Consider the following 22,889-nt stretch of genomic DNA (forward strand, 5'->3'; position numbering starts at 1 on the left):
AAGGAAGCCTTTATAGAAATCTAATGTCTTGAAAACAGAAAATTACTTCACTGACTGAGGAGAGAGTGATCAAAAATTCTCAGATCTTTTGACAGGAAATGCTGGGATTTTAAGTAAACTGTATGGATTTTTTTCCCAAACAAATACCTGTTTTCAAGGGAGAAAAAAAAAAAATCAACAGAAAACCAACAAAACATTTCTGGCAGATGACTAGAAAATTAAAACATCATGCAGAAACATATTGATTTAAGACTGCTTTAGAAATCTCTTAGATATAGTTGGCTGATGAAAGGACTCGTGATTCCTTTATAGGTTCCCTGGCCAGCCTGTGTGCCACATCAGACATCTCACACAATACATCCCTGAGGTGCAGAAAGACAGTTTGCGCAAGGGACGGTTTAATCTCACTGGAGGATCAATCCTATAGAATGTGTCAGGAGCAGGATACACCCAAACTGCAAGTCTGAATGCATTTTGGTGATGGTTTTTTTTGAAATTGAAATTGAAAACCAGACCCTCCTTGCAGTTTAAAATTTAATTTAGGGCTAAATTGTGTAGTTCTGTAAAGTGACAAACAGTAACCAAAAGATGAGTTCAAGCACCTACACATACTTACCTTAGGGAAAACTGGTACAGGGGAAAAAACCCAAAATTGTGATCCTACTGTCCATGTTGCCAGATCTGTGCACTACAGCATCACTCAACAGGATAAATGAGATCTGGAGCAGAAGTTGGAGCATGACAACATTTCTGTTGAATTACTCAGAGCGTGTAGTACCTAGTTTTGTCAGAAGTATGCTTTAATGATGCTTTGTATTCACTGTGGGAATGCTGTTCATGCTTGATGTTACGCATGTTACAGGAGCTTGGATACACAGTGCCTAATCTGCTATCATTCTTGCCAGCACTAAATTAACCGCTCAAAAGAGCTGGACAAATTTGAAACAGCGGCATTAAGCTTATCCCAGATCAACTCTTTGTATTTAGTGACTGCAGTGGTTTTGATGCAACATAGCAGAAGCTCTGAAGCTATGTGTCTTGTATCATCAATTCAAGACATAAACCAACTGCTCACCATGGGAATTTAGATAAGAGCTTTCTCTGGTAAGGCTTGATTTCAGAATTCTCTATTTACAGCAGTTTGTTCCCCTGGAACAAGCCCCATTCTCACTGTCAAAGTCCTAATACTGGTTAGATGGATTATCCACTCCCATGAAGCAATTCCCATGTCTTTAATTCAAGACTGCCTTTTCTTTTTACTCTAATTCATTGCACATTAATTAAGATCACTTCTAGCTACAGAACAACTATCCCACCCAGAAGATGTGGTGACAGTATAAAGGATGAGGGAAGAAAGGGAATTAATTATCCCAAAACCTGGGGTGAAGTGTAATGTGCAGTGATTGTCTATTGGATTTGATGTTGACGCACATGTGTGTTTACCAGTGCCCTCTGATCTTCTCGCAGTTTGTGATTGACTCAACACTTATGAAGTATCTGAGCTAAAAGATATCTTAGTATTGCTTAGACAGAAAAAGACAAAAGCTTTTAGTGCTACTAAATTCTATTTCTATGCATGAGTCTGGAGCAAAGTATTGTTCCTTTTATCTGATATTATGCAAGACACAGCCTTTTCTTCCAAGGTCAGGGTCTCAGATACTGTAGCTAAATATTCATAGGACTGCATAGCTTCTTATCCCATAAAAAATTATTTGATGGCCATTTTCAGTGTCTACAAATCCCCTTTATGAAAGATTTAGACAGCAACACAGAGAATCTGCAGGTACTAGTGTCACATCTTATTTTTGGGGGAGCTTGTCTTTTTTCTCCTCACTTCTCAGGAGAATGCTAGTTTTAAGTCCAGAATCCACTTTGCACAGTTTGCATTCTCAGTTGTGCTGCTCTGTGACAACTGGTGGATTATGGATCATCCAATAATGGATGCAATGGAAGCATTTTATGAAATGGAAACTGCAACTTAAAACTTCCAGATCAATGTAAATGGACCTTTTTGACCTTCAGTGTCATGGGAATCATGATGAACTCCAACCTGCAAATTCAAATCAGTACTGAATCAAGCTACAATCAGTAAGGCTACTGAGGCGTAATCCACAGACAAGGAAACTTCACACCGAGTCTGGTTTTGGCACTGTGATTTGATCCAAAATGTCTTAAACGAGGAGAAGAAAAAAAAAAAAAAAGCTGCTTGGTCTTCTCTGCTCAAGGTTATCAGTTGTGTAAGGGGATCCTGAGAAAGTCTTCATAGCTTGTGAAACAGGGGAAGGACATGTTTTGTGGACCTTCCTGGACATAGTATCCAGTCCATGGTAAGTAAGATAAGTCTCTGAGACATGACAGATTTTGAAACCTTTGGTGGCCAGAAGGTACCTAAGAACGTAAGAATGGGGTCATCCTGGGCCAGCACAAAGATACATCTATCGCAGTCTCTGATGCTGGCCAATAACGGATGCCTAAAAAAATGTGTGCAATAAGTTAGATATATCAGGAGTCATTCCTCCTTTGGCTATATTCTCCCAGCAGCCAGAAGCTGAGGGACATCCTGAATCAGAGCTGTTTCCAGATCATCGCACTTATCAGCCCCTGGGGTCTCCCCGTATGTCTAATGCATGCAAACAATAACAGTGATTGTCACTGCTGTTGTTACTACCACGCAGAATGACAGCTCGCAGAGTAGAGATAAGGGTTCTCCTGTTTAACTTCCTTCTCTCATGTTTTCTTCTAGCACCACCACGTTGCCTTCCTTTATCAGGATAACCAATGGCTACATCACAGTCAAACCTCCCATTTGGATTTCAAACCGGCTGGATCAGAGACCGCGTTCAGATCGCCCATCCCAGCCTCAGCCTACAAGCTCAGCTTCAGCCAGCCTTTTATGGCCATCAGTAACTTCTTTTCTCTGCATGGCCATAGCTTCTTTTCTCCTGAATCTACTGCAGCCTTCCTGACCACATTAGTATTACGTGCAATCCCTTGGAATAGAGAAGAGAGATAATTTATGAATGAATTGGAGGTTATGACAACAACACTTACAAGCTGGACCTTCTCAGTGACTCAGTAGTGCCTTCTAGCTGATTTTGTCTCTTTGCCCAGATACATTTTGAAATTCTAAAGCTTTATTGTAACACTGACTTACATCTTCTTTTTGTAGAAGGATCTTTATTTCCCATAGTGCTATGGGGTTTTGTAAAATATACATGTTCATATAAAGGAAAAAAAAAGAAAAAGAAAATTGTATTTATTCGACTGGTAAACTTATTTTTCTTGTTGTATATGTTAATAACATCCCTATTAATCAGTAGCGATGGTGAAACAGATAAATTAATATTTTCTATATTTGTTTTCTAACTGACAACTGTGCAAATGTCTGAACTGACACCAAATTAATGCCTTCTTTGTTTCTTTAACCATTACTTTTTACAGCAACTGTCCAATAAGTACATTTCTGCTGAACGTCCTAATTTTACTTTTCTAAATCTCATTAGCATAGCTTATACTGAATAAGCAGGTCCTCCTTTCTGTGGCCTAAACCCATTAGAAAAATAGGTGCAATCTTAATTCATTAGCTGCTACAGCCTAAAATACCAGCTGGTTTTATATGACTTAGTAAGTCATGAGTCAAGATGACCCTCTAAGTCCCCGTGTTGTCTTTAACTAAACTATCTAACTTCTTTGGAAATTACCAAATTCCCTCTTTGCCCTGGAATTAATTCATTAGCTAACCCAAATTAAGACATCTTTTTCTTGATAAAAAAATTGCTTTTAAAGTCTGGAATAATCCCACTGGAATTGTTTTCTTCTCTCCCTCATTTTATAAAACACAAACCTACAACCTTTCCCAGTGTAAATGAGAACAGAACCTGGTCTGTCTATAGGGTATAAAAATGGAATATCCTGTTAATCTATAGAATTTCCTTGTACCAGTTGTATTAATGCAGATGGACAACCTGGATGGCAAAACATCTACAAATTCCTCTTCCTCTTGCTGTTATGATGCTTAGAGCTGATATCTCCATACTGAATTGTCCAAAATCTGTTCAAGCCCACAGGAACCAAATTAACGCCTGTGTCATGGACACATACAGAACATTCCTCTGTTTGTAGACTATGGTACCTCTGTTGACTTAGATGGAAAGTTATGACACCTTATACTCACTGAAAAATTTTCCCCCTATCCAAGCAGCTACTTTTCATGAATGTGATGAACAACATCTGTGGGAATAAACTATGTCCATCTTAAAAACTATTATGTCTAATAAGGCATGTTGATATTTTTCCCCAACAAAATGTGATTAAAAAATCCCTTTGGATGCAAGAGTTTCAACCAGAAAATTAATTTTGGTTGAAATAGTGTTTTTCTTTCTAAAAGTTATCTACAGACCAAAAATCAAACATATGTGATGAAATATGTGATATTTCTTAGTTTAAAAGAAAAACGAAAACCAGAAAAATATAATGCAAACTTTTCTCTACAAAAAAAGTGGTGCTTTTTCATCTCGAAAAAAGTATCAGGTAATAATGATGATGATTATAATAATAGTGATAAAAGTCTGACTGAAAAGAGGCATGTCTGTTTCCCACCAGTCTTACACCCTGGTCTCCAGGACTGCATGTCCAGGTCTCCAGGACTGATTCCATGCAATCTTCAAGTCTCTGCAGTGAGAGGGAGTTGAGGATTCACTGTTTGTTTGTCATCATACCAGTTAATTCAGGAAAGAGGTTAGAAAATAATTAGACTACAAAAGGCATGCAATTTTGTTTGAAACCATGATGAAATACTGAGCTTTTCCATGATGCAGCCTCACCCATTGCAGAGGCCAGGGAGAATACAGATAACTTCTTTTTGGCTCACTGCGCACCATGACCTCCAGCCTTTGCTCTGTTTCTGACAGAGGTTGTGTAGGTTTGTGGTCAGTTTAAGTGGGTACAGCAGACAGTGCTATAAGCTACTCCTATTTTTTTCAAACACAACAGTTGATAAGGCTGACTGGAAAACTTTGAGCTTTGCCCAAATGTGAGCTTCAAGCATGCCCTGTGCATACTTTTATATTGTGTGTTTTGGCTAGCAGAAGATTAAAGATGTTAGTTTTGGACAGAAGCCATTCACCTTGCATAATATTTATTGCACGGGCCTGGATATTGGAAACATATTTTGAGAACTTTCATTTTGATTTTATTTGAGCTATTAGCCTAGAAATGCCTTCATTTGAATATAACAACAGACCTTCAAATTCAACCTTAATGCATTTTAAAAGATGATTGGTTCTCCTGCTGTATTCAAGACAGACATCAGAACTGAATTATAATGTCTTATTTACAAAAATGGAACTGGAAATAAGGTATGCAAATCTTAAGGGTGATGATAAGTTACATAGTAAAAGTGAACAGCCAACGAACCAAAACATATTGAATTTTATTTCTTGTAATCTGATCAAATCCAGAAATGATTTTGTGGTACCATCCCAGAAATAATTCCAGGTGTTGGAAAACTTGTGGTATAAATAGACAAGACCACATAAAGATAAGGGAGAGAGAAAAGACCAGAAAACAGAAACAAGTTGTCCAAGACTGTAAGGAAAACCACCAACAGGACCAGGACTAGAAATTGCAGTTCTATAGTTTCTCAACCTGTGGCTTTCTCCATAAGCCTCTGGGGCTTTTTTTAACATTAGAAGCACACAGATATCTCCACATTCACAGCTGTCATCATATTGCTTGGAATAGTCACTCCATTCATCACTGATGAAGTTTTTTTTCTGAGGCACTCCTCTACTGGACAGTAATATTCAATATTTATTAGCTCAGATATCACGGTGTGTTTGGATATCACAGTATGTAAAGAGTTTGGATATCAAAGTATGTTTTAACATATTTTCATTTTTTGGCATTTTGTCCATAATTCCATGAAATCAATGAATGTTACTGGAGCTCACCGAATTTCCCTTGCACTGGTGCTCCGTGTTTGTCATATTGCAGCGCAGATGTCGAAGCGAGGTGTCTCCTGGCTTTGGGGTCCACACACCTGACTCCTGCCACCTAAAAGCATCTAGCACACTCGTCCATCTGAGCTTTCTGTGGTTAAGGGAGAAGACATGACCTACAATATATATTAGATTAAGTAGCTTCCTGTGGATCCTAGCTCAGGAACCCCACATGAATGTCTTCAGCACAGTTCTCTAACCATTTATTTTATTCTGTGTCTCACCATAAATGACAATTTAGGGTAACTTTTTTCAATACATGCCATGTAAGCATACCAATACTGGAAAATGAGACCCTCACTGTGATTTAGAATATGTATTATTTAATAATCAACTACAGCAGCCCAGTATTATAATAATTAAAATACACTAATACTGGTTAGCACAGATCTATGCACATCTATTGCAATGGGTCACGATTATATTCACCATGAGTTTAAAAAAAAGTTTTTAAAAATTTTTAAAAAGATTTAAAAATCAGGTTTGGTACATGCTCTTGAAGTAACACTAACTACCAGCTTCACAGGACTTCAATTTTCTCTGTGAGTTTCTCAGAAAAGTAGGAACCGACTGTCTTCTTTCTTCCGGATGAAAGCTCAGGTTCCCATGTAATCACAAAACTCCGAGAGCAGGAGATCTAACAAAAATAGCCATGCCCGCTATATATAATAGCAAACACCAGTGATACTATATACCTCTGTAAAACACAGTCAAGAGAGTCATGCAATGTCTAGCAACCAAGGACATGATTTTGGCCGAGCCCAAAGCTGAATGTTCATATGATTCATCTTTTCAACTCAGCTACAACTGACACCAATACAACTCACATTATATGTAACTGTAACATTATAAATGAGTGCTAATTATCTGCCAAGCTCTTGCCCTGGTGGGATGAATGTTCCATACCACCAACAACAGATCTAACTTTCACTGTTTCATTGTTTTAATGCTTTTCTTGCCTATGTTTAACTATGGATGCTACATTAACATGCATTGCCACTTGGAGAACCAGTTAGTAAGCTGGGACAGAAGGTATTTTATATTTTATGACTGATGTAGTTTCTCTGCAATCCCTTGGGCTGTTGAATAATGCAATACATGATGAACATGATTTATGATAACTATGCTTTATACAGGTGTCAAAATCTGCTTCGTTGAACTTCCCATTCCTCCAAGCTCCGCTGTAATTTAGGAACACCCAAGGTACAGAACTGTATATTTATCTAAGTTCTTCAATATACAATTGCCGAGGGAGCGAGATGGAAAGAGGGTGAAGTTAATCTATGTTTAGTGCATTGATTAGCCAAATGATATCACCCAGCCATTGCCATATACCACTGTTAGGGAGGAATTTCCCATCATATATTTATGTTAGAGAAACCAAAGTGCCAAAGTTATTATCTCAGCATAAATGTTATCATTCCAAACTTTGCTTAGTACCGTATTTCTGTATTATATCCAAAAAGTATATGGGTTTGTCATATCTCTGGAGTGATCAATGTTCCATGGAGTGTTCTAGAGTTCAACTTCAATTTAAGCTTGTTTTAAAGAGAATTGCCTGATTTTGAGATCATAGGGAATATGTGTGTGTGCGCACACACATGCATGCATGTATGTGTGCACGTATGGGTGTTGTGTGCATATGTTTTGTTCCAACCCAAATGCAACCTTTCCTGTGAGTAGCTTTTCAGGAGGCACATTAATCTAGCTAAAGGCAGAGAGGTCTTTCCAATAAGTAGTCAGTACTTTACAGGAATGATTAACCATCCTGCAGATTCATGCTCACACTGAATTTTAAATTGCATGTTTGTCAGTTTTCAATTCAAATGTATTTCAAATATTTTTTCCTGTTCCGCCTCCTGCTTTCGTGAACTGTTTTGAAGAGTGTAATAAAAAGATGCTTTCTAATATTATTTTGTCAAAATATTTTTGTAGCATAATATATTAATAAAATGTTATTATAAATCCATAGCACAAGAATCTTGTATGTATAGGTTCTTTCCTTTGCACTAAAAGCTAGGGAATCCCTGAAAAATGGGAACATTCAGTTTGTAGAGCGTGCATGCTGCTTCTCTTTTGCCCAAGACCAACATGGAATGGAGGAAACCATACTCTGGGGAAGGTTCCTCATAAAATGATGTGGTTTTGTCAAGTCCATTCCTGTGGAGAATCTCTCTATGTACCTTTTCATTAGTGAGAAATTGCTGCCTCTGGTGCGTAACAAGTCTGGAGCAACCTCAGCCTCTGGTCTGTGTCACGCAAGAGAAGCCACTGGGTTAAACTCGTGGCATGTTTTGAGTGGGGCTTGGGCAGAGGGAATGTAGGAGCAGGGGTCTTAAGGGACATTGACATGATTTCTGGGGGTAAAAAGGCAGAGAGCAAGGTTTGGGTTGTTTCACTCTTAGAGCTGCTCATCTGCACACTGCCCAGGGCAGCTCGGGTGAGTCCCACGGCCTTGGGGCCAGACACGGGGCATGTGGGACCGCAGCTGGGACGTGGAACAGGATGAGTACATGGACAGCCAGAAAGTGCTCTGCAGGTCTAAGAACAGCGGCTTTGCCAGTGTTGCAAGGCTTAACACCACAAGCAGATTCACCTCCCCTTCCCGGCAGCAAGGGTCAGGCAAGAAAATGCCCTGACAGCCTCTTCAAGACAATGTTATTTTCTGCAGAGTCAGTGGACCACTGTCAGCCTGAGTGAAAGCAGAACCGAGCTCTTCCCTTTTAACAACTCCATTCCCTCACTACTAAATCCGTACAGTTGTAAAACAACTGTGCAAGCCATGAGACTGCACCAGCAACAGTAATTTCTGTCACGGCTGTTAGTCCTCAAGCGCTGCCCCTGGGGAGGCCAGGAAGCCAGCCCTTCTGCACAAACTACCTGGAGTGTGTGGAAAAGCCCAGATGAAGCATCTGCGTTCACTCCTGGTGGTTTTCTCCAGTAGAAACAGTTGGTGTCCTTTGAACCACTGTTGTTGCTGCTGGAAATTAAAATAACTTTGGAACTGTCTCTGTTGGGGATGGAGCAGAAGTTACCTCTCTGCACCAAGATATGGACACACAGATATTTACTCATTTTTCTTGGCATATTCCTCCTTCTCTCATCCAAATCCTGTCTTGTAGCTGACATTGCAGACTTCTTGCTGATCGCAGCATTATTGTTTACTTCTTAATTATGTGCTAAATCATTTGCTGTTTAACATGCTATTTAGCAAGGACTCCACCAGTGAAGCTGTTTTAGAAATATCCACTGTAGAAAATACAGTGGGAGGTATAAACACGTGAGCTGGTTTGAACTGAGCTAACCATGGCACAGGAAGGAATTGCTGTTGCAACACAGAAGGCGACCTCTCTAAAAATATAGTTTAAAAATGAGCCCATCTACTGAATTACCATCCAGACAGTCGGAGCTGCTTGCCATCTCGATCTTTGGACTTGCAGCCAGTCTGGAGAGTCCATGTGGTCCAGCCACGGTCTTAATCCTTATCCCCATGCTCCCCGCCCCAACAAGTCATGCATTGCCAACTATCCCTGGCCCTGACCAGTCCAATCTGCCAAGTCCTTTTGCTCCTAAGGGTCCTCTTCAGCCACAGGTCTGAAAACGATATAAACCTTCAGTCAGCAGAGCCAGATACTGGCTCAGTGGTGCCATTTGCTTAAGCTTCTCCTTCCCTTGACCTCTCTCTGTACTCCTAGACTCTAATTGCAGCTTTTTACACTAACTTGATATTTTCCTGTTTATAGATTTGCACCAGGAAGAGAGGAAGCTGTGATGAGAAAAGTTCACAGCAGAAGATTGGGTTTCTTGTGGAATGGCTTAGCATTTGTACTGCCATCCAGAAGCCTATCGCCTTTTTGGATCAGTGCTTTCCAGCTCCCAAAACACCAGAGTGCCACCCACAAGTGGTCCCCACGCTGAGCAGGTTGGAGGGACTATTTAGCTAAATGAAGCCTCATCACACTCTCCATGGTTCAATCTGCTTGGTGGCTTCCATTTTTTTTTCAGCTTGTGACCTTTCAGTATTTCCCACTGAGAGTGCAGACCCCTGGCTGTAGTCATAATGTAGTCATAATGTCATAAGCCAGGGATCTCCAAGGGCTTGTGGACCACAGGCAGATGTCCCTGAGTGGAGGTTTTCACCACTGTCCTGCACCCATCTTTGGCCCAGGCTAAGGATGGATGGCTTCAGCAGAGAAGCTCAATGCAGCAGTCCACAACAGCAGTCTGCTGCCATATTTGTTTATTCATTCATTTGTTCCTATATTTTTATTTTAACCAGTTTGAGCTTAAAGTATAATACAGTGTTGTTGGTTCTCTCTTTCTGATGAACATTTAAATGGGGAAAAATACTCAGGAGACCTTTTGCCTTTTGAGGGTGTGTGTAATTTTCTAGCAGAGGACTCAAGCATCAAATGCCTTTGTGTCCTCATCTTTTGGCAATCTCTTTTTTCTTAAGCATGTTGTTCTGTGAGCAACAAGCCTAATGAAGTCTTCTGGGGTTTTTAGCACATCTCTCCTGTTCACCCCACTGCAGATTTACCAGTACTTATTAATGACTGAACTTAGTAACTGTCCCTGAGCAGAGGTGCTAATAGAGCTTCCCTGTTATCTATGGCCTGCTGCCTATTCTCATGAAATTCCTAGGAATTGTTATATTTGAGACCTCCAACCCCATGTAGGTAGTTTCAAAAATTGATAGCCAAGAGGCAGTTGCAGCACACTGCAATCACATAACCATCATCGTTTTAGAAATGAGGCTAAAGTATGACTTACAGGCAAATGTATTTGAGGCAGCACATCTGAAGAAAATCACATCATTGCTTGTGCACTTCATCACCACTGAATCGGGGCAGAGCTGTTCCTACTGCACCCTATTGGTGGAGGGACTGACCAGGACATACCATGCTGGTGGAAATCTGGAGTTTAGCTGAACGTAATGGCAGTCTGTGCTCCAGACTCATCCCAAAGATGTGCCCATCTAACACAGCCACACAAAGGAGCTCCACAGCATCTCTGGGATCTCAAGCGGAGAAGATCAGAACCCTGTTGGATGTAGAAGTGGAGCCAGAGGAACTCCAAAAATCACAGGGGATGTCCAAAGACGAAAAAAAGCAGACACCCACAAGTCTACTGCCAGTAATAGAATCCATACTATTGGAAAAAATTGTATGTGTTTAGATTGCTAAATAGATGGATGGTGGGAATATGATTATTTAATTTCATTGAGGTCTTAAAATATAAAACATTGAAACTTTATTGAGCATTACAAATTCTGTATTAGCTTTTTTAATATACAGTTTCTTCCACTACCAAGAAGAGCTTTTTAATATCTCCCTGTACATTTAGTAAGTGAGTTTCAGGTACTGGGTTTTGGAAGGGCTGATAGTAACAGCAGTGCAAACATGTGCAGGCTGGGATAAAAAGGTGCTTGTCAGCCACATGCGCCACACCTACACCACCTCATGCACCTAAGGATGCTCTTTGTGTCAGCACAAGAATGTCTCAAGAGCACTGCTGTGTGCAGTTCAAGTGCCAGGACTTCAGGATGATGGGACAGACCTTAAGGCCAGGGTCCTGGCATTGCCATCATACTTTTGCAGTTGTAAAAATATGACTCAGGACTCAAAATCCCAACAGGTACATCTTTGAGTTAACCTGTGTCTATGTAACATCTTGTATACCTAACAAACCACTCTGCCCTCACCACCTGGTGACACCTGGTAAACTGCACTATGTGTGCAGCTTTGGGCAGAGTTTAAGCCAATGTCCAGTCAAAAGCCTTCCACTGATTGTCCTGGGCTTTGCATTAAGTCCTGAACACCTGATTCCCCTCACCAACGGGTCAATCCTGCAATCTCAAATACCTTGCTCCACAGCACTCCAGCACTTCAGGTTAGGCTGCAGCTTCGGGTGCAAGCCATCATCCAAACCACTGCACTTCATTCTATTCTCCACATTTAACAAGGATACGGTTAAAATATCAGAAGAAGTTACACAGAGCCAAACCTCCATCGAGCTGATTTTCAGAGGAATGATAACAATAATAACTGCGACAGTGAGTTCATGCTAACAGCCTTCATTCACACCTGGAGCTCCCTGCCTGCTTGGAATGAAATGCAGTTTGAACAAAGGGATCAAGATAATGTGAGAAAACATCAACAACAGGCAGATAGAGACAAAGCAAATGAAAGACAGATGCAGAAAGGAAAGTGCAAACTTTCTGCTTTGATTTGCACAGGTCCCATATCTTTATTGTCCTAAGGAATATCAGTTTGTTGTCCTAACGATATCAGTTCTCCAAGTCCTCTTGCGTGACTTAGGATACACCTTTTCTTTCTTCATATGAAAGCTATTGGTTTTAATTATAACATGATGGATACACAGCCCCAACTAACTCTATGTGGCTGAATTATTTGAACAGCAGTGTAGTAGGTCCCTTTTTCTTTCCAGAGATCTCTGCAGCTGCTTGTCTTGGCAAGAGTAGGTTTGTCCCTAGCCTCATCCCATGTGAAGTCCTTTCCACCCACTCAAGTCAGCCTGAGAACTCACCTCATTTTTAATGGGAGCATTATTATTATCTTCTATTTTGTACTGGCAAAAATAATTCTCAAAAGGGGAAGAGACAGAAACTCACACCTACCCATCTTTTTTGAACAAACTGCCTTCATCCAAACTTTGAGGAATTTGCCAAGAACTGTTATTCTCTTAGCCACGGTCCAGACCAAAAGTGGACAGAGAGTCTGTTATATCACCTCTCAACCAGAAGGATCCTCCTGAAGACACATTAGCTCAGATAACATGTGCGCTGCAAACACAATAGTAACAGTTGTGTGGTTGTACAGTGGACAATGCTGGTTGTGTTCTCTGTCTGTACATGGGCCAAGCTTGGCCCTGAGGACAGGATCCGACCCACACAATGACTTTATACTGCTGCTGCCTTTTCCTTCAAGGGAAATGCAAGCAGTTCATGAGGAGTCAAACATTTTTTCTCGACCCTGTTTGTGGCAATGTGCATTGAGTCTGATCTGCCAACTACTGAGTTCATGATGGAGGGCAGACGGAGCCACCTCTCTATGCAGAGCCTGGGACTAGAGATGAGGCTTGGTTCCCCATTGCTGAGGGTTTAATGATGACACACCGACACCTGGGCCTTTCCTTGTGGCTGAGCAGACCTGTAAAAAGACATGTGAAGTGAGATCATGATACATGTAGAGAGAGAGTAAAATTCTGAGACCTTGTGGTTTACCTTAACTTTCCTTGAAACCTCAACCTTTCTGGACCATCTTTATCCAAGAGCATTAACACTAAGGGAGGGGGGAAAAAGGCTAAAGTGTTGGTGTTAATGGAAGACTCAGACATGAAGACAAAAGTGTATACCATGTTTGGAGCCTCTGTAGCCTGCTGCCAGCAACAGGCTCTGCTTGAAAGGAAAGTACCTATCTCAGCATGCAGTCAAGAGAAATAATAAAACTCCAGTCATTCAGAGGCAGGGACAAGGAGAAAAACATTCATAAATGTGCTGGCTTATGTTTCTCTTGAACATTCAAACTAATTTTTCTCTCCTTCCCAGAGATTAGTCACAGAAGCAATTGATAGCATATCTGGGAAAAAAAGTTGGATGGATGGAAATGATCTTTGGGGAGAAGGAGAGGAAGAAGGGAGCAGACAGAGACTTCTCTGTGTGCCTTTCTCACCTTCTCCTTTCTCTGAGCCTGAACGTGCAAATAAAAGAGTTGGGGAAAAAATCAAGTGTTTGGGTCTAACCTAAAGCTGGCTGGGGGCTTTGGGTCCAGCCTAAAGCCAGTGGGGGGCTTTCCATTGCTGTCTGGTGGGTTGGGGGACCTGACCTTGCTGCTCCACAATCTCCTAGGACTCCCACTCTGCAAGAAACTTGATTTCTCCCAGAAGACCCAGTGAAGTTATTTTCAACACACTTTTCCAGACTGAAAATGAAAAAGAAAAAACTAAGGGACCAATGAAAGTATTCTCATAAATGCCACTCTTTGGGAAAGGCTAGTACTTGCTATGGTTTTCAAAATAAAACTCCAGTTCCTCATAGTACTTCTGAAGCACTGAGTTAGACTTCACAACACCCAGAGGTGTCAGGTAAAGAACAACCTCAGCCCCATCTTAATAAGGTGGGAAAATGGGGTGGACAGTGGATTTTATGACATGCCTAAAATCACAGGGGAGAGCTACGGGGGCAGGATTCAAAAGGCAGCCCTTCCTCTATGGTACACTGCTTCCAGAAGCATGGCTCATTTATTTCAACTAATAGAGCTTTATAAGTGCTCCCCTGCCTCCTTTTTTTTTGGCACGAATTACTGCAAAGACAGTGAATTAAAAGCACCAAAGGGCATCATTTTCATTTAGTGTTTAAAGAATCTTTTTCCATAAAAGCAGAATGTGTGAAATTTGCCCAAAAGAGTAAATTTAGGAATAACCTAGAGGATTAGAACAAAAACTAAATGTCTTAAAAATCTTTTCTTAGGCAAGGCTGACCTTACTGCTCAGCTCTGGAGTGGTCTTTCTGTGTAACACCAGTCAAGTGGCTCAACCAGGGACTGGTTCGTGTCACAACGTTCACTCAAGCATTGCAGGATTATGGGTTTCTCCAACCTCATGAGATTAATTCTTTAAAAAGCATAAAGCTAATGCATGTAAGTCCACTGCCTCCTCATTTTCTCTCTTCAAAAACATGCAAGGTGGGATTCAGTTCATGTACCATGCACTGTCTGAAAGCTGTCACCCGAGCTTGCTTCCTTCAGTGGTGCCACCCAGACTGACTCTTTCCTTAGAGAAATATTTCTGGCTTATATGAGTTGTTGTCAGCTATTTTAACAGATGCTGTTGTGCTTGGTCCCAGCCAGCTTCTGCCCTGAGAATGCTGTTATATGTGTAATGTTTGCAAAGGCATTTTGGTTTGTCTCCTATGAAGGGTGACCAACTTATTTAGAAAAAAAAAAAAAAAAAAAAGAAAAAGGAAAACCAAAACTCAACAATGGGTGATTCATACTCAATGTTTGTGCAGCTCCACTGTTTGCTGTGACCATGCAAAATATCTCTGATGTGGTGGGGATGAGTTACGGCAGAACTTGCCAGGCAAGCTAGGACTTAGACAAAGTGCAAAATGAGCTGTAATCTCCACCTAAAACACTTCCACTGCAAGATCTGCCCAGAGCTTGACCATGTCAAAATTTACCGTTTCCTAGAATTAGAACCCATCATCATTGTTCACACAAAATATTTCGGTCAGAATTGCAGGACTGAGTGATGCTGAGACATTCAGTGAGTGCTACTAACCTTAGGTGACATTTCTGTTGAACACACACACACATATATATATATATATATATCAGGTAAACTCAAAACGGTCCACTCTAAGACAGAAATGTGTAGCTTTTAACTTTGGCTTGGAATGACTTCTTGTAACAATGCACTTTCATACTATGAGATCAGAATGAAAAAAAGTAACATGGTTTGGCTTGGTACAAAATAAATAGCCTTACATGAAACAACCCAATTTTCAATTTTGTTTTTAATTTCTAAGTGCCAGAATAATAATACATCTGTCATAGATAAACAACAGAAATGTTTTAATGTCAATGAATGGAAAAATCAACATTTCTACTCTCGACAAAAATGTTGCTTACACTGTTGATATTACAGTTTCATTGTTGACTTGCACCTCTCCTCTCTCCTAGCAGTATCATTCTGCTGCTCGTCCTGTTTTTGAAGCTAGGAATTGGACTTTGATTAGCTTTTGTACAGGCCTCTACAACTAGGGCCTTTTAAGTACTCCTTCCTTCTGAGCTTATAAGGCCTGTTAGTAAGAATAATTGCTAATGGATGGGCTCTATCTAAACAAAACTTCTTGTAATTCCCTCATACTTCAGACTGCTGAAGACCTCAGCTCAGTTCTCTCTCTTAGCAGACGTTGCCTTGAATGCAGTCGCTGTGTGGAGCAAAATGTCATTGCAATGTGATAATTTGATGATGATGATGCTGAAGTGCTGAGCTGCACAAAGTAATAATCATTGGTTAAACCATAATCACAGCACTGGAAACCATTGGTTAATCATGGAAACTTCATATTCAGTGTGGTCTTCTGTGCTGTTCCAAGATATTATGAGAAATGGCCATAAGCAGGCTGGCAGGAATGCTGTTATTCACATCTTGTGGCACATACACCACATGCCAGAGGTCATCGGCTTGTGGTTTGTTTTGAAAAACAGGGTTCACAAGTAAGACTCAGTGTTTGAAGATGAAGGTGTCTACAGCCCCTCTGTTCTCTTTATTAGGAGAAATGAGGCACCATCTCCAGCTTCATTTCAATAAACTGTACTCTCTTTTACCCGTGATTTCCTCCATGAGAGTAGTCTGAAGTCATGCTTAGAGCATCGGGTGAAGTTACAAGGTGCTGCTAACATGCTACAGGTACCGAAAAGACTGCCTGACTTGTGCGAAGGCAGCCCAGTACCAGGCTCTCAGGAGGAAATGAGGCCTGGCGTGGCAGCAGTGGGTGGTGAGCTCTGATCGGGAGCTACAAGCTGTAGAAGATCTCTATGAGGGTCTTGTTTTACTCTGAGGTCTCTGGTCCTTGGGACTGAGCTTTCTGGGGAGCGATGTGAAGGGCTATGCATGGCCATGCTGTCCTCACGAGGGTTGCTCAGCCCATGCCATGGCTGACACTAGCAAGGCAAGAGCCCTGGGCCAGCAGTGGTGGGGAAATAAAAGAAACCTCATCCTAAATTCCCTGAATGCCCAGGTGCAGAGGTTCAAGGGTTGCACACGTGTGTTGAAACAGTGTTCTGAACTCCATGGAATGGTCAAATGTGCCAGTTCTTCCCACCTTGAAAGAGGCCTCTAAACAGTGGGGGAGAGCCCATGTCTTCTCTGTCTCCACTGACCACAGGGCAGCACAAGCAGGCAACATCCATTATGCACCAGCTTTCAGACAGGGGCATGTTGTGGAGCTTAAACTCATGCACGGGCACTCTCCGAAGTACCATTTCAGCCTGTCATGCTTCCTCACGCTTCTTCTGTGTGCTGGGACACAGATGCACAAAGCCAGCTCAGCGCTGAAAAGGCAGCACAGTGAACTGCCTCTTGCTTGGGTGGTTGTTGAACAGCTGTTCCAGCTACGACCTAACTGCTTTTAAACTTCAAAAGAAATCTATTTCTGAGCTCAAAACATACGGATTGTTTCATAAAAAAGCAAGGGTGAAATGTTAGCAGGCCATGTAGTGGGTAGTGGACACAGTGGAATTGCAGAGTACACATAACATCCTGTCAGCTCTGTCTTCTACTCAGCTTTCACTCCTTAGGGGTCCAATCCTGCAATTTTTTTCTCAAGCAGTAACCTCATCCGTGCCAACAGAGTCTGCTATTTCATCTGCTGGTAGCCACGCTGGAATGTGTTTGCTTTAGGAGTGATTATGTGCTTTGCTGGTGGGCTCAAAGGACAGATGAAAGCTAGCCCCCAGCTCTGCAGAGTAATTTCTATTGAGGTGAATGAACTTATTAGTAAAAGATTCCTTTAAAAAGTTGGGTCTTTTGCAAAGCCAATGTGGGGTAAAGCGTGACGAGACACAGCTCAACTCTGTTTCAGGTTATCAGCTGCCCCTGGGGAAAACTTTCTGATGTCAGTTGGGACAGGCTGAGGGAGTGTAAAAATCATACAAACTAGGCTTGGACGTCTGAAAATCTTACAAAACATAGAAGCTGTGAGGCAACAGGTTGCACAGGTGCTTTGCGATGCTGGACCTGCACCCAAAATTCTGGCAAAAAGATGATGGAAATGTTTTGCTTTAAAACCTCATTATTGTCTTACTGATATATGCAAGGAGGAGGGAGGGGATTTTATTATAAACAAACAAAACAGATTCCTGTCTGGAGCTACATCATCAGTCTGCTAGACCCCAGGTTTTTCTGCTTCACTGTCATGGTAATCATTCACTTTCCATGAATGATAACTGAAAGCTCCATCTTGCAAGCAACTCTCTCAATTAAATGGCTGCCCTGGAATTAAGTCATTGATTTTGGAAGCTAGAACACAGCAATAGAAGAGAGGTAGTACAAAAAAAAGGAGGTGCCATGTTTAAAAACAAATGAAAAGTCTCTCAACTGCCAAAACCACAGTCAGTGGAGGGATGTGGTGGTGGTGGTTCCAGATTGTGGCAATGAAAAGCAATGATTGTTTAGCTGGTTCAGGGGAAGGGAAACACACTCCACCAACATCATTACCCAGTTAGCCCTAGTGACACTGCTGTGGAGAAGAAGCACTCTCATGAGTGAGTGAAATGGCATGAGCTCCTGACATGACGGACAGCAAATTTGGAAGAGTGTGGTGGAGATAAGGACCACCCATCCCAGTGGGTCCCTCCTGCTGAGTTCAAGGGCCTGTAGTTCAAGGCTCAGGCACATGAGATTAGGTGCATGGGGATCTGCTGTTTCGCTCCTACCCTGTGGAGCAGCTCCCCAGAGAGCAATAGATGGTCACTTCTTTCACCCGAAGAACACTGGGGACAACAAAGCAGACAGTGCATACTGCTGACTGTAAATGGTTACAGTTTAAACCAAGAACCCGTGGTGCCAGTGTGTATTGAACAGTTCACATGTAATATATTTCACATATTAGTGACTAAGAGAGCTTGAGAGAAGACTCTGACGTGAGTCATCTCAGCCCCTGTTGAAATCCTGGTGCTGGCACCAATCAGCTCTCAGATTTTTAAGGGCAGACTCATGGCCTAGGCATCCAGTGCTCCATTACAAGATGAGCAAGTGAAGAAAACCTCACACAACCAACACAGCCTTCAGGAATGGCGCAATTTCAAAAATATACTGGTGAAATATTTCCACATCTCTGAAAGCATTTGGTTGGAAGTCTTACACTGGGTCCATAATTGCTGTCAGGTATTGCAACTCCAAAAGAAATGTAATTAGTCCTCAGTTAAATCACCCTGATTCTAGATTAAGTCTTACACTGTGCAGCTCTGTTCTGTAGACTAAATATCATCACATAAATGCATTCTGGCATCAGCAATTTGTGTAGGTGGGTGGCTTGGAGAAGAATTCATGCTAAGTGCAGAGCCAAAGAAAAGAGCTATCCCAAACACCCATTGTCCTTTGCAAAAATAAGAGAAAATTGATGATCCTCCACCCCAAAACCACAGCGTTCCTCAAGCCTAATTCTAGAGGGCAGCCGAAGTGCTGCTCTTCAAGCATGTGTTGCTCAAAGACAGGTCAAGAACTGCTGCTGGGTGGGGGCTGTGGAACAGGAGCAGGAGAGGTGTTGCCTCAGGGGCTGACAGATAATTTGGATCCTTGAGGCACAAAGTGAACGGGGGGGGGGGGGGGACAGCAAAGCACATGGATCTCCAGCCCAGGTAATAAGGTTGAATCCCCAGGGCACTGCCCTGCAGGCAGTCTTTAACCTCTGCATCTCTCATTTTTCACTTGTGGTCTAATACTGCAAACTGCAGCAAGCACTCAGACAGCAGATATCAGCATCTGCTGATCAGCTTGGGTCTAGCACCGGGGCTGGAGAAGGTCAGACCCAGATGTGATCTCTACCGTGGCTTGTAACATGTTATTTATCCTTTTGGCTATCAGTGATTGGCATTATATTAATTTTCCCTATAAATGGTGTGCTTTGTGCAAGGATGGGACTGCGTTGTTGCAAGGAAATTGCTTTAGTTTACAGCAAAATCAACAAAATAATCACTTCAAAATTATTCCAGATAAATACTGTGCTGATATACAGCAAGACTTTATTTATGTCATGTGCAATTAAATTTGTTTTCCACTTTTTGACAGGAGCATTTCAGTCCCAAGTAAGAAGAATGAAATGCACACAAGCAGCAGGAGGCCACAGCCAGAAATGCTTCCTTCATCCAGGGAAGAAAGGGCTCTTACATTGTGAAAGGGAGCCTCCTGTTGTCTTCCAACTGGCATTTTCTGGCCAGCTGAAAGTTACAATAACCCTTCCTTTGTGCTTTCGATACTGTGATCTAATGGCTAAATGGATTTTTAGTACAAAGCATAAATTCCTTCTTTGGTTTCACTCATCGCTTAATGGAAAGGCCCCCTAATGTATTGATTGTCATAACATTCTGCTTACATCCCAAACAGTGGCTGCTCAGCAGAAGTGGAGAACGGACTGTCTTAGAGAGCTGCAGTTAGCTAATAATGATAATAATGGCTCCATTGCAGCTGCTGCTCGAAGCTGCTGCACACTCACACTGTTTCCAAAGACCAGCGGTCAGAAGGCACAACTAATTTTTACATGATACATGGTGCACCTCCCCTCACATTTTGCTGAAAGGGAGGCACGGTGTCCCAGCTCCCCAGTTTAGCTGAAGACCAGTGATTCTCACTGCACTATTCAGCAGCATTGCTACAGATGACCTGAGAGTGAAGCCACGCCGTAACCTTTTGAGCAACCGACTTCTTGCTTTGCGTTAGGCACTTGTGATGCCCAGGACCTGGATGATGGCTCCTAGCAGACTGATTCTACCAAGAAAAACACATGTAGCTTTGGGCATGGAGAACACTGGTGCACTGAGGCCACAGCAAGGATGGAGAACAGCAGAGACCCTAACTGGGGAGCAGCAGCAGTAGGGTATGAATGTAAAGCGCAGGGAAGCAGAGGATTTGGGCACTCTAGGACACCTCCATGAGAACAGAACTTGAATACACCCCAAACCTTAATTTGTCTGCACAAAGAGATGCTATAGAAAAAACCTACAGTGTAACACAGCTCCTAGCAGGGTGGTGGTGGGGACAGATTGGAGGCTTACGAGGACACACGTCCCACAGCATCAACCACTTCCACACATGTTATGCACATGCTCTGCAGTTGTTTGGAGCTGTCATCTTAATTCTCCTCAGCTGTCCCCATTGTAGCAGAAGCATCATTGCTCTGAAGGGGCAATTGAATGTCAGAAGTGCAACACCACTGAGAGGGGGAATGGACAACAGCATTCTCCTTGGGAAACTCAAGTAACACATCTGGAAAGGGAAACTGCATATTACATGTGTTTCATTATGGGAGAAAAATGCCTTTTAGAATCTAAAATCAAGAAGTTTGTGCAAATAAAAGTCTTGGAAGCTAACTGAGTTCATATCTTCCATTAATGTTCCCTATAAAGAAATGCTCCTGCTTCTCTGTTTCACTGTTCATGGCTTTCATGCCAGTTTCAGTATCTGGCTGTTGACTTCTTCAGGCAGATTGATGGCCTAGCTGAAATTAAATTTATGGGCACACCCCTCCCCTGACCAAGGCTCACCTCTTCAGATAGTTCCAGGTCCATAGCTCCCACTGAAGTTCAGGGAGGGGGGGAGGCATTGAAATCATTTGGGAGGATCTAAACTTAGGAAGAAGGATAAGCCATTTCTACCTTAAAACATTGAATTTGGATGCTTTTACTCACGATCCGGAAGCACCTACCTGCAGACATTGATATTTCAATTAGATTCCTAAAACTGGGCTGTGAGAACATCCTGGGAAAAGTTCAGCATCCCAAAGTTCATCACAGGGTGCTGAAACTAAACCCAGCTCTGCTGCTGCAGTGGCGAGTCCTGCAGCTGCTGAGCCCAGGATGTCATTTCTTCCTCTGCAGGGAAAGGGCTCAAGGCAACAAATGCACTGTGACATCTGCCCAGACAGGGCTATAGCTTCATGCAGCACTTAAGTTAGCAGCTGTGAAGTAAGATTGCTTCCTTTTTTTTTTTTTTTTTTAATTATTAGGAAAGAAGTAAAACAATTCATTGTTCTGGGGAGAAAATATCCCTTGAGTCTAACTACTGAAAAATCAAACAGCATTTGAAAAGCAAGACAATAAGGCTAGCTTAAACTCACAGAGCATTACAGTTGCTCTGGCAGGAGCATAAGTGATTTTCTGATAGATGCAATAACAATGCTGCAATTACATAAAACAATATGTAAACTGAAAATGCAATACCACCCTGCTATTTGTACACTCCCTGTTCCACTGTCATCCTTTTATTGTTAGCCCTTTAAGTATTGTCTCTCTTAGGTTTTTAAATATTTCATTAGCATGATTTGCCACCAAACTTTTTGTCTTGAAGAAGAATTTTTCTCCCACCCGGACTCTAATTAAGCCAACTTTTAATGTGGGAAATTCAGGCTTCAGTGATATTTCCATGCTCTTGACAGTTTAAGTGGGAAAGTCACAGAGAAGCACCTGATACCAGCAGAAAAATAACACCTGAAAACCTGATGTAAGGTGGGAAGTATACAAAAACGAATCTTTCCCCGTGGAGAATACTTTATGGAAAATTTACAAAGGATGATGAAGGTGAAATGGATTCACCTCTGCCCTCCTCCCACCTATGAAGCACACAGAGATGCTGTAAGAAATTAATCTCCTCCGGATCATAAAGCTAGTTTTAATCCCTGAGAAAGAAATAAATTGACTTGTTTTGACTGATGTCTTGCGGAGCACTCAAAAAAAAAAAAAAAAGATGATACTGTCTCCTCTCCCTGCAGCCCAGGAACATTGTAGCAGAGGGCAGGAACCGGCAGCCTCCTGGGTCCTGGCTTATTCCCTTCAAATTCTCCTTGTAAAACTTCTGCTGCCATAGTGCCATCTAGAGACAGCTAAAGAAATTAAAGGGATTTTGTGTTTGCTAAGAAGGACAGTTGTTTGAGGGTTTATATGGTCATATCCCAGCAAGGACTATTGCTCACTAGTCCAATAGCCCTGAATTTTAATATTATGCTCCAGTGGTTTGATCCCAAACCCCACTGAGGCCAAGGCAAAGATGTTTGTTGGGTTCAGGGATGTCAGGATTACTCTTGTCCTGCTTCCGCGGGATGGGGATCTCATCATGGTTAGCTCTTTATTAACATAAAAATGCTAACAG

The 22,889-nt window shown here is 41.8% G+C and overlaps 1 protein-coding gene across 1 annotated transcript in view; it reads left to right on the forward strand.

The window, feature by feature from the left end:
- Positions 1-7,968, forward strand: part of TRABD2B (TraB domain containing 2B) — a 293,067-nt gene extending 285,099 nt beyond the window's left edge. The window contains exon 7 of the mRNA XM_074906252.1: positions 2,744-7,968. Within this exon, the coding sequence (XP_074762353.1) occupies positions 2,744-2,966 (223 nt within the window). The 3' untranslated portion in view covers positions 2,967-7,968. The remainder of the gene's footprint in view (positions 1-2,743) is intronic.
- Positions 7,969-22,889: the final 14,921 nt, after the last annotated feature.

This window comes from Athene noctua, chromosome 5 (genome assembly GCF_965140245.1).
Source record: "Athene noctua chromosome 5, bAthNoc1.hap1.1, whole genome shotgun sequence".
NCBI lineage: Eukaryota > Metazoa > Chordata > Aves > Strigiformes > Strigidae > Athene > Athene noctua.